The sequence below is a fragment of the Chaetodon auriga genome, chromosome 8, assembly GCF_051107435.1.
Source record: "Chaetodon auriga isolate fChaAug3 chromosome 8, fChaAug3.hap1, whole genome shotgun sequence".
In the NCBI taxonomy this organism is placed as follows: Eukaryota; Metazoa; Chordata; class Actinopteri; order Chaetodontiformes; family Chaetodontidae; genus Chaetodon; species Chaetodon auriga.
Window position 1 is genome coordinate 1,853,206 of NC_135081.1, and position 16,728 is coordinate 1,869,933.

General features: G+C 40.2%; 1 protein-coding gene across 5 annotated transcripts; it reads right to left on the reverse strand.

Annotated features, from left to right (window-relative positions):
• Window positions 1-1,027: 1,027 nt before the first annotated feature.
• vegfaa (vascular endothelial growth factor Aa) lies at window positions 1,028-15,531 on the reverse strand. 5 transcript variants are annotated; one of them, XM_076738138.1, is made up of 8 exons: window positions 15,076-15,531; window positions 14,776-14,899; window positions 12,088-12,130; window positions 9,623-9,819; window positions 8,565-8,641; window positions 8,431-8,463; window positions 5,704-5,835; window positions 1,034-3,568 (listed from the first exon to the last, which is right to left on the reverse strand). In XM_076738138.1, exons 2-8 carry the CDS (start codon window positions 14,839-14,841, stop codon window positions 3,547-3,549), a joined length of 570 nt encoding a protein of 189 aa, XP_076594253.1. In that variant the 5' UTR covers window positions 14,842-14,899; window positions 15,076-15,531; the 3' UTR covers window positions 1,034-3,546. The 5 variants fall into 5 exon arrangements, with proteins under 5 accessions (XP_076594252.1, XP_076594253.1, XP_076594255.1 ...); XM_076738137.1 differs by having other exon boundaries at window positions 1,028-3,568; window positions 14,776-15,531; XM_076738140.1 differs by lacking the exon at window positions 5,704-5,835 and having other exon boundaries at window positions 14,776-15,477.
• Window positions 15,532-16,728: the final 1,197 nt, after the last annotated feature.

Below are 16,728 nucleotides of genomic sequence, written 5' to 3' on the forward strand. Positions count from 1 at the left end.
CATCTGTCAGGTCTTAAAGATGATCGGTGGTGTAATTACTGCACTAAAATAATCTTAATGGACCAATGGTATATATAGAATGATCAAAGTTAATAAAATTAACTCCTGAGATCCTAATGGTATTGAAAGAAATACTGATTTATGAGAAAAAGGTTGGTACATATTCAGTCAGTTCACAAGGTTGGTACAACAACATAAACTACTTTTGCGTTTTTCATCCATGCTGCTGGTTGCCACTTAAGGGAAACCCATAGGGTAGGTCTGGATGACAAGTACATACATGGTTTTGTATTCCTAACCAGTTAATCTTTTTTTTTTATCCCAAATCCATCAAATATGTATGTGTCAACAGACATATCAATAAATAATTCGAGACACGACACCTGTCTGTTCCTAGTGTTATTTGTTGTCTGTCTGTTTCCCCTGTCTATCTAGCTGGGTGTGCCTCTACACCCAGCCAGCTCTGTCCCCTCAGGTGCACACCTGACGCGCATGATCCTGAGTAAGCACAGGATAAAAAGGGAGAACCCTCTCTCACCTGTTGCCGGATTGTCCTGAATCCCTGGCAGCGTCCTTGGTCATGCAATGAACTTAGTATTTTCGTCCCTTTCCTCGTGTGCCTCATTGTTAATGTTGGATAGCTTATGGACTGCCACTCATAGTGTGCTTTATGTTTTGGTGCCTTCCTGCCTCGTCAGCGTTGTGCCTTGCCTCAAACCTGTTTCATCAGAGTTCCCTTAGTTTCCTCCACTCTCTTTTTGAGTGCGCTTTGTGTTGTTTTTGTCCACTCCTTATGAGTGCATTTATTAAAATATATTGTTATTTGTGTTTTCTAAATTGCCTCTGGTCTGCATCCTTGGGTCCTAAAAACAACTCAGACAAAAAGCCTAACATGCTGCAAATTATCTTCATGGACTTCTGACTTAGATCACAAAAACTGTGTTGGTCTGCTTGGAGGCCACATCATGTCCGTTAAAGAGCTACCAGGATTAGGAATGTGATATTCATTTTCACACAGAAAAGATATACTTTCAAACTTGTTGACATTTAATAAGAAAAATCTATGTATTTTCAAAATAAATATGTTTAATAGTTTAATACACTAAAAACAACAAAAAGAGTATTAATATTGTAAAACATTTTACAGCACCAATAAATATATTAATGTGAAAATATACTAAAATGTGTGGCTGAACAACTCAAGAAAAAGTCTGTCATTTAAATACAAATAGAATGTTGTCATCGTCAGAGGACTAGGGAGACGTGGGTACTGAGCCAGCAGTCGATCTTAGTGAACACACTCCCAGGCCTCTATTTTGAGGGTGGCAGAACAGAAGGTCAGTTCACATGAACAGCAGTGGTACAGTTAGTGCTAACAGGAACACAGGTAGCATTCATGTCACTGTTTGGAAAACAAGGACTCAAATCTACTCTCAAGTCAGAATCACTGATCAGTATTTATGACAATACTGTACAAAATCCCATGGATAGTCCAGTTAGTATTTCACACCTATGACTGGATAATTTGTACATACAAATTAAGCATTGTCATTCATTCCTTCAAGTAAGTATCAATGTTACCATTGCAGTAAGAAGACTCATTTTACTGAATTTGAATTTCATCAAATTAATATCATTAAGTCAATCATTTCACTTGTCTGAACAGTTCACACTGGGCATTTTTTTCAACACTCCTTGTTTAGTCTTTGTTGTTTTATGTTATTTTCCAGGACTGTTTCAGTTCTCTTTTGGAAATTAAGAGTGAAACTTACTCATTTCAAGATGAGTTAGTAATTCCACAGCACATATCACTACTTCCTGTCAATGTGTATTATCTCAAGGGCATGAATGACAACAGTGAGTGAGGATGTTAAATCAGTGGCTGGATTAAAGTCAGAGAAAACACTGTGCCAATTTATCACCCCCAGACTAGAGGCCTCAGTCTGATTTGACAGTCTTCACTAGGTCTGAGCTGAGCAGCAGCAGCGGGACTCCTTCAGTCCTCCATATGACGTGTCTTCGGGCCCACAAGTGCAAAACCACATGTCGATCACCCCAGTCCAAAATGAAAAACACCTGTGTTGGCGCATCATGCACGCACATGTTGGGAACTGGGGTTTCTATCGGTCAACAGGCCCACTATGATCCCCCTCTGGCTGGTGAGAAACACAGCTTTAGTTTAAATCTGGAATGTCAAAGCTTTGTCTTTCAGTTCTTTTTCCCCACAGAAAAAGGAGTCTACAGTCATAAGTGTTCTCAAGCAAAAGTACCAACAAAAATAATCATAACACTGTATATAAATATGAGAATACAGAATACTGAACATATTCTATAAATTAGATGTAGTGTACAAGACAAAGGGATATCTAGTAAGTATATACAGATCGTTTATGACAAACTGCTCAGCTGTGGATACCTGACTATTTCTTTGGAACACACACAAAGCCATTAAATAAGGAAGGTTGTGGATTTCTACAGTGAAGTGTTGATCTGATCTATGATCAGCTTGTCTAGTTACTTCTTGTCTCCATATATACCTACAGTAATATCCCTTTAGACAACCTGGTCTCAAGACATTTGTGAAAGGAACACAATACCTCAAAATTAAATAATAAACTCTCTGCACAAAAAGAAAGACAAATCTGTTTCCCCACCATTGAAGGGTTACATGAAGGGTGCAGGACCAGAAACAGGTAGTGGTTTGTTACCTTTAACCCTGATGGAAACTTCCCCTTCTTAACTCCAACATTAAAAGTTGGTTACTTGCCAACATTAAGGGATAAGCTTAACCTGAACCAAAACTTTACCAATAGCTGACCTTTAGCCCAGTTCTTGCCATCATCACGTAACCCTTCCATGAGGGAAGAAGGTCATCTTCACATTATCCGTCACCACGGTACATAACCTTTGTCCACAGTCACTTCAGGAAACTCCAAGAGACGTTTTAGGTGCATTACACCAGCTGGAGTCAGTTCATACAGTGGAGACAAAACTTCACATCATGTCACAGAAGGAAACAGTTCTTGAACCTGCCATTCACTTCAAGTACAACAGGTGTTCTTCCACCTCCTCATCTTCACTCTCTCTTCTCAGACTCTTCTGTCAGAGTTCGGAGGTGAGTTCAGCTTCTGCTGTACTGCTCGATGAAGTTGTGGTCACCAATTTTTCTTACTAAGAACTATTAAAGATATTCATGTCCACAGCAGACCAGCATCCAGTGAAGTGTTATATAAAATAAAAGATTTCTTCTAACCAGTTCTACCCATATGCAGAACACCACTGAAACATTTCCCATTCACACGCCAGTGGCGCATTCGTTTTGCTTTAAATAGTGTCTTTTTATGTAGCAGCAATACACATTGTCGATGTACTTATAGTATATGTACATGTATATTAATATCTTTAGGCGGAAAACAGACAGTGGCAAGATATGCGTCCAGAAAGTTCTGTCTTGCGTTGTCATTTCATGTCCTTACAGGGAATGCATCCTCAGGTTTCAAAGTGCTGTGCCAAGAAAAGAATTCCTTCATAACAGTGTTGCTGGTCTCATCTCCTCGGTTTGTCACATCTGTGGAGGACAAGATGAAAATCTGGTTAAGTGACAAGCAGCAAATTGGTTTCTAACTGCTCCATGCAAAAAAACAGGATTATTTAGAGAAGGGGCAGAACGGGAAGCAGGAGTGGATAGTGAGGGAGTGTGGGTTTTCTGGTCTGTATGAAATGCACTTTTTCAGCAAAAGATTTTGTCTTTGAAATTGGGTGAAACATGAACACTTGATTTACCCTTCACCCATTCATCTTAGAGTTCAGAGGGCAATGTTATAGCTGGAACTTTGGAGGGGGGGAGTAGTATGGGTGAACATTCACTTAACCCCAGTTCTTGAGACCCCCCACCTTTCAGTCCCTTCCACTCTCTCTCCTGAACACTGAGCAGCCAATTGGAATCATGGCAGTGGTCACTCCACCCAGAAGTGTGTTGCTCTTTAAATCCAAAGCAGTGTGGGGGGTCCCTTCGGGGTTAGAGGTCATGGAAGTGGCTAGGTCAGGAGAGGTCATGAAACACAGCCTTGTTAACTAGAGGCAGCAGCCCAGCACCTCTCCAGTTGACTACATGCTGCAAACAGTCAGAGTAAAGAGTTTAACTCCACTCATTGTATTTGAGAATTTTTTAGTCATAAAAACAACATGAGTAAGAGGCAGTGAATATAACACACAAGCACCTTGAACACTATCTCTGTATGACCTGCAAATATTTGTCAAAGTGAGTGATCATTGACGCCCTGTTAAGGCTTGACCTCAATAATGTCTTTTTTAGACTCCTTGTCTACTGGAAACAAACAACGATGAAATTCACCTCACAGGCAGATAAATATAGAATAATAATATATATTCAAACTGGTGTTTTTCCTCCTTTCAAAAAACATATGAAAAAGGTATTTTTCAGTCCATTCTAATGGGATCTCGCCATGCAAAAAGTTTCATAAAAAAGTTCTTAACTCAAAGACCACTAACCAACTATTTCCCCCAAGAGTCTCTGGCCATATTTCAGTGTTCATCAGCAAATGGAGTCTCTTCCATGACAATAAAGAAACTATCCACTAATGAGGACTGTGAGAGCGCTGAGAAAATACTTGCTAGGATTCTATATTCTATATCAGTAATTACAGGTTTTGGTTGTATTTATCCAGATAACTGTCTTTTTCAGTGGCATGACAGGAAACATGTGGAGAGAGATGGAGGTGTGACATACGCTGACAACTTAACCATTCAACTAACAGGGCACCTTGAAAAATGACATTCAGCTAGCGTAGGAAGTACTTTCTACTGAAGAAATAGTCTCAGCGAAAGCTGCTCACAGTGAGGTCTATGGATTGTTAAGATAAGATAAAACAGTTTATGCCTCAAGATGTTACTGTTACATTTTTAGGTGGCAGTTTTCAATGTTTTGAATACCACAAAAGAAACATTAATCTCCTCTGTATTATGGTAGTGGTAAGCTGATATCTTAAAACCTGGACAAATAAAATCAACCTTGTCTGCATAGACAGATACCACCTGAAGTAAGTGAGAATAGGTGAACCAACTCTCGAAATGTTTACATGCCCCATGCATGTTAGGGCAATTTTAAATCCTCTTACAGGCTCATGAAACCCTTTCAAAAACCTTTACACAATGCCTTTAGTTTTTCAGCTAACACAAGAGCTCTTGTTGAAATAAGAAAAATCATGGGTACCAAAAACATATCAGATAAAATATTGTCACACAACAGCTTGTGATGATGGAAATAAACAAATGGCAAAACCATTGTGGAGATTACACTTCTGTGTATAAGTGGTAAATAATAGCTGCTGGTTGCTTTATCCAGACTGATCAAATATGGAATTTGTAATGAAAGTGGTTATGTGTGACATCTTGAACACAAAGACTGGACTAAAACAACATTTCAGTGGTAGTCTCCAGACACCATCAACACTCAAATATGATGAGACTGTTGCATCTGACAAGAAACAATGAAGCACAGAGAAGCATGGGGCTGCCACATTCCTATCTACAAATACCAACACAACATCAAAAGACAGAGAGAAGCATGCATTTCTCAGCAGGAAATCCATTTGCACAGAAATGGGTGGAGAGATGGGTAGATGGTGGGAAAAAAAGAGGATTCAAGGCATGCTGTTTATTGTGTATGTATGGTAAACAAACCTGCAAGTTCTTTCGTTTAACTCAAGTTGTCTGGACTTGCAGTCTAATTGTTTGAATTTGCAGGAACATTTACAGGTGAGAGGGTCCTGCACAAACAAGCGCTTTCTTCTCTCTGAGCAAGGCGCACAGTGGCTGCAAGGGAAGCAAAAAGGGAGAGACAGACAGAGAGAGAGATCTAAGCTAAAGAGCGGATTCTGCAGAAAGAGCAGACACAGACACTCATGCAACACCCCCTCCCCAACCCAAGATTGGTTTGTAAGGACAATATGTGCATTTGATTAAACACAAGATAGGATTTGTGTCTCAGATTTGATGTTTAAGCTATTAGACTAATCCACCAACTCTGGCATCCTCATGCGCTTGGCCCATGTTTCATTGAAGCTTAGTATGATCTGCTCCAGGAGTGACACAGGGCCACTGTTAACTGATCCTCACCTTCTACCACTAATATCAAATGTCCAAAGGCATAACTGAATTCGGTCCAATCTCAATTTACATTGTCATGCTTGCCAGTGCTATGGACAAAATATTGAAATTTACATGACATGTTTTTGTTCATGCGGAGCAAAGGAAATTCCTCATAGTGGAGGAGGGTTTGTCAAATACCAATTATTACGGCAGAACTTTAAATCAAGTGGCTGGAGCCAAAGCCAACAGAGCAAACTCCTCCCAACACTTCATAATAAATCCCTTAAGGGCAGGTGTTGCGATGTGATTGAGGCAGCACAGTCACCCAGGAGCAACACAAAGATAAAAAATTAACATCTAATATTTGAAGCCGAGGTAGACAATATAGTTGTTACCGTATCTGTTACAGTGCTCAGTTTATGAGATGGAAGGTCACACCAGAGACACAACAGAACAGAACTAGATATACAGTACAAGGGTAGTACCTATGGGGCAACAAGGAAGTATGCTTTGGCTCAGATAACTGACTTTGCTCTGCGCAGCACACATCCAAGCAGTGGGGTCAATTCTGTAACACCTTATAGAACTGCGTGAAATTCAAAGCAAAACGACCCAAAGGAGAACTCATCAGTGAACCTCTCAAGGTCTCATTGATCTTAATCTAAACACATCACGTCAGTACTTCTGTGCATTATTTCTGGACCGTAGCTGTTGTGGCCATCTATCAACCAAGGAAGCATGACAATGGATAAAAAGCCACAGACAGACAACAGTAGAAGGTAGAAACAGAAAGCACTTATTAGTACAGCACACTACAGATCAGCAGATAGCATTAATGATAACCATTCCTCATAGAGATAACATGACAAATGCCATGGCAACTTCAATTCCTTTCCCTCACAGCAGAGTAAATGTTGCAGATATAGAAAAGGGCACAGGCAACATGTGGAACCTGTGTACAAAAGGTTAATTTAGAGGACAACAAGTTGTTTGCTATAAACCATCAAAAAAGATACCATGCTGATCCCAAGACATACTGGAGCATAGGCTCAGGCCTCAACAATCCTGCTGGCATCTCTAGCTTTCAGCCCTTAACCCTGGTGAACAGAGGAGAAGGCAGGAGAAAAAGAAGAGACATAGGAGAAGGCAGGAGAAAAAGAAGAGACATAGGAGAAGGCAGGAGAAAAAGAAGAGACATCTGAGCAGATGCAGGGTTCAATGAATAGCTGATAAACCCAAACAGGAGGTAATCAACCAACACCATATCTGCTCTAATCTAGTCTCATCAGCCAGGGCGGACACTGATCCACAGGACTAAGGTAGGTGCATCAGGATATATGCTGCTGTAACCGACTGCATGAATGAGCACATCCTCTTTATAGAATCTCCACTCCACCCTGCCGCAGGGTAAACTAACTGCCTACGTGCACAGTGACAGGCAGACATCCAACAAGGCTGGATGGAGCTCAGCTCAGTTCAGCTTTATGACAAACAAGTTTGACTTAACTAATATGATCCCATCTCTCCACCAATCCATCAGGTTAAAACCCCCAAAGCACAGTTCGGCACACAAGCACTTCCAATTAAACAACCTGACCTTCTGCTGAGAAGCCTCAAGACACACACAAACCACATGCATGCATACGTCAAGCACACACACGGCCCTATGTGACAGCGAGTGAGTTCTCTCAACCAACGATGACACCTCAGCTCATCTCTGAGCTCATCCTCTATTTACACCACTAAAAATAAAAATAGGTTAGCTGTATGACACCTTTTACCATGATTAGACTGGGGAAGTAGCCCAGGGCAAGGGTCAGGTTTGTGCAACTGGAGTCAGAGTGCAGACAGCAGCGGGTGGTCCGAAGCCAGTCGGCTACGCCTCAATCACTCACGCTGTTATAGCTTCACCATAAAGCACTAAACCAGCTGCCATAAACAGAGCATGCACAAAGTGTGAGAGCCCTGTAAAGATAGGTAGAAGATTGGATCTGAAGGCCCTACCCTGTACCTCCAACATCAACAGGAAACTTGATGATACACTACCGACCAAAATGTGTCTGAAGCAATGAGCATCAAAACGAATGTCACTTTCCTAATCTTGTTTTCTTATTCTTTGATCAAATAGTTCCGATTTAAATCTCAGTTTTGCCACCATAGACTATATAAGACAAAATGTTTGTAAAAGTATTTCCCATGCAGTGATTAGACAAGATTCTCATGTCTAGTGTCAAAAGTGCACCCCACGTTGACACAGTAATGCCCCCGCTCCTAATCATTTCAAAACAGATGACAAAACAGAATAGAACACGTACTTACTATACTTTCTTTGCTTGAACATCTGGCTTTAGTCTGAAATTTAAAAAAAGAGCAAGATGATTTTGATTTTTCCTTTTATTGCATCACCATTGTCACTGTGTATGAAAAAAATTGTCAGGTTTGCAGTCTCTTACCTGCATTCACACTTTTGATGCTCTGCAAAACTTAGTTGAATAGGGTGCTGTGTTACCATTGGTCTAAACCGCATTACCTTGAAGATGAACAGAGGACATAACAAGGCAATGTTTAAATTAAAACAACATCTACATGACTTTTTGTAACCTAAACACCATAACCCTGACTGCTCTCTAACTGAACGGCTTGAAGACATGAACTGTCTGTGTTCCTGTATGTCTCTTTACTTCTGTAGCCAACATCCTTTCCAAACAGTAGGCCTTGTCAGAGGCCAGGAGAGGCTTTGACCACACAGACATGGCTGTAAACACAGTGTGCCTGGGTAAACAACATATCTGAAATGCCATGCGTCTCCACTTTACTTTCTCTGCTCTGCTTCTGAATGGAAAATCTGCGTGTCTTTCAGACAATCCAGACATGCACAAAACAAAGCCTTGGCCTGACAACCCCTTTTTATGATGCAGGACTCAAGAATTACAGAGAGCGACTAACCATAACACTACCTGTTTGTAAGCAGAAATTTTCTGATTTGCACTCTTACATTCACTAGCTTTTTCTGGAACTCTCAGCCCCATTCCATTGTCTTCATTGGCAGGTGGAAATTGCTCAGTTTTAATGGAGATGGCTCAGTTGTTACAATGTGACCTTGGTATGGAAATTCAGTCCCATGATAACATACAATTCCATACTTTGATCACATCATTACAACTGAGCCATCTCCATAACAACTCAACTCCATCTACTGATGAGGGCCATGAATTGAGAATTATTTGTTGAGCTACTACTTTCATTATCAAGAATTCATTTTTATACATAAATGAAACCAAACATTTGTAATTCGTGGATTTACTTAGGTTGATTTCTTGAATTCATACATTGTTTACACAAATTACATTACATTAAAAAATCAGAACCTTTAACACTGTTGTACGGAATAATAGCATACGTTTAAGTGCTAGCATAAGGTCCCATTGTTGTCATTGATTTCAGTGTCTATTTTTTTCACTAGTTAAGTTCAAAAGGACAGTTCTATGATCACGATTCTGTTGTGGCTTACCTGCAATGTGATGTTGTGGGTTTCCGTGGGTACACACTCCATTGCTTCATCATTGCAGCAGCCTCCACAGCGGTTGAGGACCACGCAGGAAGGGGCATAGGTGTGCTCCGTGTCCTCCGGATACTCCTGGAAGATGTCCACCAGCACCTCCCTGGGCTGACACATACTCTTGATGATGACTTCTGTAAGAGGGATGACTAAAAAAAGACAAGAGGGCTGATCATCTTTTCATCACCACCATCATATTTATAGCCAGTGACAAAAGTGATTAGAAAAGCTTTATCTAATAATGGATACTTATCCAGCCCAACTTCCTGTCTCTTTCAACATTGAGCTATCAAGAACAAGACAAGACAAGCTCAACAAGCAAACAGTGATACAGATCTGTGGCCTGATCAGCAACCACGTCATTTTTCTGCTAGTGACAATGTTAGCTGTTCCTGGGAAAAACAAGTAAGTCGGTGGCAAACTGGTTAATTGTCAGGCATAAAAACAGCCTGCCAACCATTTGGTGGAAATGGACATGAAATCACTTGAAACTACAAGCAACCCACATTCAAGGGTAAGGAACTCAGGATGTATGACCATGTGACAAAGGGAGTAAAAAAGCAAATACGAGCTATCACAGACATAAAGGGGATTATTTCAGTTCCAATATTTACAGTAAAGCAGATACACAGAAAAATGTCACCTCGAGTTGAAATGGAGAAATAACACTTCATTGTGTGAATGTGTAACCTTGGAATTAAATTGTATCTATTATAAATTGAGCGCAGGTATAAACTATGTAGCAGCAAGGTTTTGACATCCCTTCTCCAAAACTGTAATACAAATGACCCACAAGCATCAAGTAATATTTGGAGATCAAGAGCAGAAAGTTGATACTGAGTATTGTAACAATGTTATCAAAAAACAAAGATCAAGACGTAATGAAGCCATCTACAGGAACTGCCAGCAACCTCTGTATTTCCAACCCCTGTGCAGCCCAGAATAATCCACCCCACAGTCCATCAGAGTGGGTTCCCAGTGACCCTTAACTAACTCCTGACCCCTGGTTCATTAGAAGAACCGATCCCTGAGGCACTGTGGTGCCAGGGTTCACCTCTCAGACATGTTCAGAGGAAGCACTAGCACCTGCTCCAGGACAGAGAGCTGCTGGAGTGACTGGCTGGGTGGATTTGGCTCATGAGACTGTCAGCAAACAACAGAATCATGTCAACACACTCAACTGGTTTTACCTCCTAACAACAGTTGCCAAGATTTGCTCTGTCTTACATCATCCTTTCATAGAGAAGTCTATGATACTCAAAATGCAAATGTAATGACAAGAGCCAAAACGACTGTGAATGTATCTACTAACAAGCATTATATGTGTATCATAACCTGATATATCCTATTCCTCTTTACCATAGTGGTTCATTGTTGTCCATTGTCCAAAAACTAATAAAATACTGTGGCACTGGGTGATGTAATATATTACAGAAGAAACACAGGCACACACACAGTTTTAACTTAAAAGTCTTAACTCAAGGTCTTCTTACAATTTTTTCCCTGGACTTTCTGAACTGTTGAATGGCACCTCAAAGTGTTCATGATTATCACATTTATCCACAAACGTGGATTAATCCACCACTGAAAATATTCTGCAACAAATGCATTTCCTCCTGTTTGAATAATATTTGCTGAAAACCACGCTGACCAGCTGTTTCAGGAAAGTATTATGGCTTAGGTAGACTTCAATCAATAACTGTTCAGAGGTCGCTACCAGGAGTAATCAGGCCACAGTCTTATCTCAGTGTATATGACAGCTTTTGACAGATGGTATGATCTCTGACAGTTTGGGTGTGTGAGGGTCAGCAGCATGCAGACGGCAGACTTCCTGCTTCCAAACAATAACACCAACCACACAATTTAGCCAGTGATGCTGTTTGTAGTGACTAATCTGTGTCTCCATCCATCACCAACCAGCAGGTCCAACTTTGGTCTCAACAGTGTCATTGTCAAACAAACATGAGTATGGCATTGAACCAAGGCTAACTGTCTGCTCGTGTATTGACTGTGTTCTTCCACTACAGATTGGTGGAAAAAACAGAAATGTAACAACTGTGAATTACTGTGGAGCCCTTGATTGATTCCTGCCTTTTCTTTCACATTAACTCTTGTTTTGAAATCTGTACCACTTTTATGGTGACTCCAAAGTCCCAAGTCAGACCTTTCACCACTGGGAACTTTGATTCCTGACTGCTATGTGCAGAAAAACAATCTTCAGCTCATACTTAGAATCAAGTACTCCCTTGAAATGTCAAAGCTTCAAACTTTTAAAATAAACAAAGTCTTAGGCACAGTAGGTACAAATGCCCATCACATTTCCACCAGGTGGCCCTATGGTCATCTAGGCTGCACACAGAGGAAAAGCGGAAGACTTGAAAAAACTTTGACCACTTCATTAGCGATAGAACACTTACCCTCATTTTTACTCTTCTCCACTCCCTTGTTGATGCTGGCAGGCTGTAAGAGATGCAAATCGGACAAGGTCTTAAATATTTATCATCTGCATGCAGCACTGTCTCTATAAAAATGTCACCACCCACAACACTGATCCAAAGTATTTGTGTCATTAAGTTTTACTATACACATCAGTACATGAAAGTATGTAAAGGTTTTTAATTTTCATTTTACAGGCAGCTCATTACATCAAATTATGATCCACAGATTTACCAAATCACCAGTCTGATGACAGTTCTTACAATGACATGAGCTATAATTCATGATCATTAAGAATAAACGTGTCACAAGTGGTGTCAAACACTAAAAACCTGGTTGTTGTAGGCTTTACGCTTCACTCTATTTCCGCCTTTTAACAAGTGCGGTCACATGCATCAGCTCTGTCAATCTCCAAACCGGCAGCAGACGTAGTAGTATGGCTGATTTACCTTCAAAATTAAAGCGCTGCAGCCTGTTGCCGAAACAGTTCAATGTAATCTATATTAACCAAGAGATAATACAAATTTAAATGGCAGTTCCACACATCCATTTGAAAACTGATAAGTACGGTCTGTCGCTTGCTGATTTAATTCAATACTTTCATGTTCTTAATCATTTGAGGGTAATGGCAAAGAGTCCTTGCAGTATTCCCACAACTAACCGGCCATCACAGTACAGAATTAGGTGAGTCTCAATATTAATGAATGCACACAGGACAACTCACACATGTGTTTTGTGTTTAATATATTAATGACTTGCACCACAAAAACACACAATTAGTTATTGTTGAATATGAATCTATTTGTCATTTGTGAACTTCACTGTATTTGTGTGCGTTTTTGAGACTCAGCTGCCATGACTTTCACATTCACATATGCATTGTTTTTTCAAATGGGAATTATCTGTAGATAATTAACATGTCAGATGTCTTCGTCTTTTTCAGCCAATTACATGAGCATCAATCTATAGATCCACTGGCTATCGACTGACGATGTTTTAGCCTCTGTGGGCAATGGATATCGAGCCTGCAGCAAGGGAGTCTGAAAACACACAAATGCTCACAAATGACAAGCTGTTTGTAAATGCAGGTTCAGCAGTCTGTATATAAATGTAACATCAACAAAATGTGTTTTTGATAAAAATTGAAAATACTTTTAAATACATATATTTGTATATTTCTGTTCCATTTATTTAAACAAGAAATATTTGTGTTTGCATCAGAAATACATTTTGTGAACCTTTTGCATCCAAATGCACATAAATGGCGTATTTTGTCTGCAATGAAAATATTTTTATTGAATAATTTATAAGTAAATCACCTTACACATTACATTACATATTATTGAATCCTTCTGTGTGCAATCATTAATACTCAGACCAACCTGATTCCATACTTGCAGTACATGCAAAGCAGGGTATATTTAAAGTTTACAATAGGCTAGGTGTAAGTAGTGGTGTGATATACTTTACATTTCAGTTACAATAACGAGTTTATTTATGCGCAAAAAATAAATAACATTTATTGGTGTTGTTGTTGTTGTTGTTTGGAAAACATGCATTCATTTCAAAAGATTTACTCCAATTCATCAAACTGCTTGAAAGTAGTCTAGTTTTATTTTGAAAGGTTAACAGGAATCGCCCTTTGTTTTGATCGTAAAAACTTGATGTGACAAACAGGCATCCCGGATAGAGCCCGTTCACCTTATGTGGCTGCTGTAACTGGCGGAGATATTGCGTGAGAAAGCGGTTCGGCCTGTGTGGGGGCGAGGTGGGCATTCTGCAGGGTGGCAGGACAGGAGAGAACTGGTCACAGCTCCACACACTCCAGATCACCGTGAGAATAACACAGAGTGGAACTAAACCCTGCGGCTGAGTCGCCGTGACAAGTTGACTGCAGAGTTCAACCTCACTCAGCACTTCGCTTTCATGAAGGCGAGTCAGGCAGAACTCCATTCAGAAATCTCGCTGTTTAAGCCACACTCACCGACAATATTGACCAGGTATATGGCATTAATAATGACTAAAAAGTTTGGGTGGAATCTTATCAATTACTAGTCAATTCGGCATACGGATAATCCAACAAGCAACTGCCATTTAATCAAAATCACAACTTTTAAGACTTATTCCCACTCACACCCATTGAAGTGGCTGTAGCCAACGAGGACCAAGAAAAGAGCTTTATTTCTACTCAACTAAGTACTTCGTGGTGAACAAAATGTATGCCGAAATTAAATGATTGTCTGAAGGAATCATAAGAAACAAGTGATAATTATCCTATCAAGCGTATCTCTTCGCACTTTTAAAGCAAATTTTTAATGATCTCATTTTAAATAGGCTTTAACAAAACTGACAAAAGTAAGACGAAGGCTTTCACATACAAACAGAAAAGAAAATGCTTATAGTTAACCCACAGCGACAAACGAGGAGGTAGGCCTATTTGGCCGGCAAAAATGTGTTGCTATAGTCAGTTGTTAGAATTGGCTAATATGTTCCTTGCATGTTTGTGAGCACATTGTATTCTTTGCGCAACATTTAAATAATGAATAGGACTACAGGTATCACCAAATGGAAAATAAATGAGGACAGAGACAGCTGTTTGGCTACGAGTGAAAGATAAGTCCCAGTCCGATTAAAAATAAAACACTAGGCATATAAAGTCAAAGACTCACCTTTACAGTGGATAGATGAAGAACCGCTGCCAAAAGGATTTGTACCAAACTGACAACAAAGTTCATGGTTGTAATTCCTCACGATGAGTCTTGAAATCTCTGCGATTGTTCAAGAGTCAAAAATCTACCAATATAAAAAACAACAACACGCACACAGTCAAAAAATGAAAAATGAATATTTTAAAAAACCGCGGCAAATTTTGGCTATAGCAAAAGCAAATCCATATCTTCCACACGCATGTGGCACGTTCACAGGGAGCCTTGCAGTGTCTCCCAGCAGCGCTCCGCTGGAAACCTTACCATCCAACAAGCCTCGCTCATCCACAGACAAAGACACGATGGTGGGTTCTAAAATCCACGCTGAAGCCGGCACCTCAGGAACAGAGCAGTCTTCCGAAAATGACAGTAATAATGTTCACAGTGGAGGGAAGCGGGAGACGTGCGGATCAGCACACCAACTTTACGCATCGGTGTCTCTCTTTACGCTCATTGATCCCACAGCATGACGGTGTGTGTGTGTGATGGGATACAACAGGCACTGTTTGCCGGTATAAAGTGATCCCCTAGCTTTCTTCTGCAATCCCCCTTTCTTGTTTTTCTTATTTGGTGTCCGCCCCTGTATTGCGCCTCGCCCTTGCTGTACTCTGTAAAGCTCTTTGGGGGAACACCGAGCGGCTTGTCCCTGGTTCAGCAGCGGTACCAGCCCCTCTCGTTCTAGCTCCTCTTGGCGGCAGCTGCTGTAGTTCATGCGTTATTAAAGGTTGCCGGCCAGCAGAGGCCAGCAGGCTTGTTAATGTTTGAGGCGGGGCGGCTGGGAGGAACCAATGGCAGTGCGTGTGTGTGTGTGTGTGTGTGTGTGTGTGTGGGGGGGGGGGGGGGGGGGGGGGGGGGGGCTACTATTCACACGTAAGAGACACGTTGATGACATACTTACTACGTTATCATTCAATGTAGTTAACTTTCAAGCTGAATTTCTTCCATTTCCTGTAAACATGATGCCTATTTCTTGCTTGAGTTTGGAGGTATTTGCCGAACTGAATAATAATAATAATAATAATAATAATAATAATAATAATAATAATATATTTTGTGAATATTTCAAGAGCAATAACTATAGAAACACATACAGTTTGTTGTGTGTCATGTACAGTGTACTTCATTCTCATATTTGTTTAGCCTACATTCTGCTTTATTTTCATGTCAACTATCATATAGTATATATATTACAATAATTTACAGTTAAGTACCTTCAAATTATAGGTATTGTAACATTGGCATGTTATTTCTATTAATGTACATTTTTTGTTCATTCTAAATGTTATTGTTTTTCTTTTTTTTATCGCCTTCTCTGTGTCTGTAACACATCTAATCACATTAGGCTGTGGGAACATATGATTTTATGATTTGAACATTTGTCACATTTTGTGCTTTTTCGAATTAGCTTAAAGCTGTGCTAGATTTTGAACTTGTCATCCCCCAATGGCAGCTAGAGGTTACTGTTTGAATTATGGGACTTCGATTCTCAGAGTTTTTCATTTGGTAATTCATTCATTCATTCATCTTCTAGAACTTCTTGCTGTGAACCTGCTGCGCCACTGTGCTGCCCATTTGGTAATTCCTTTATTGAAAATATTTTGTCACCAAGAACAACATTTGTATTTTTAGGCAGTCTTCAGTATTGTAGATGGCCAGTAATATTTGTTTTAAACACTTGTAATATTTGTTATTATTATAGGGGTGGCTGTGGTAGTAGAGCAGTCATCCACCAATCAGGAGGTCAGTGGTTCGTTCCCTGGCCTTGGCAGTCCACATGCCGAAGTATCCTTGGGCAAGATACTGAACCCCAAAACTGCCCCCCGATGCTGTGCCATTGGTGTGTGAATTCATATGTGCAACGCTTTGGATAAAAATGTCTGCCAAATGACTAATTGTAATTGTTATTATGACGTTATG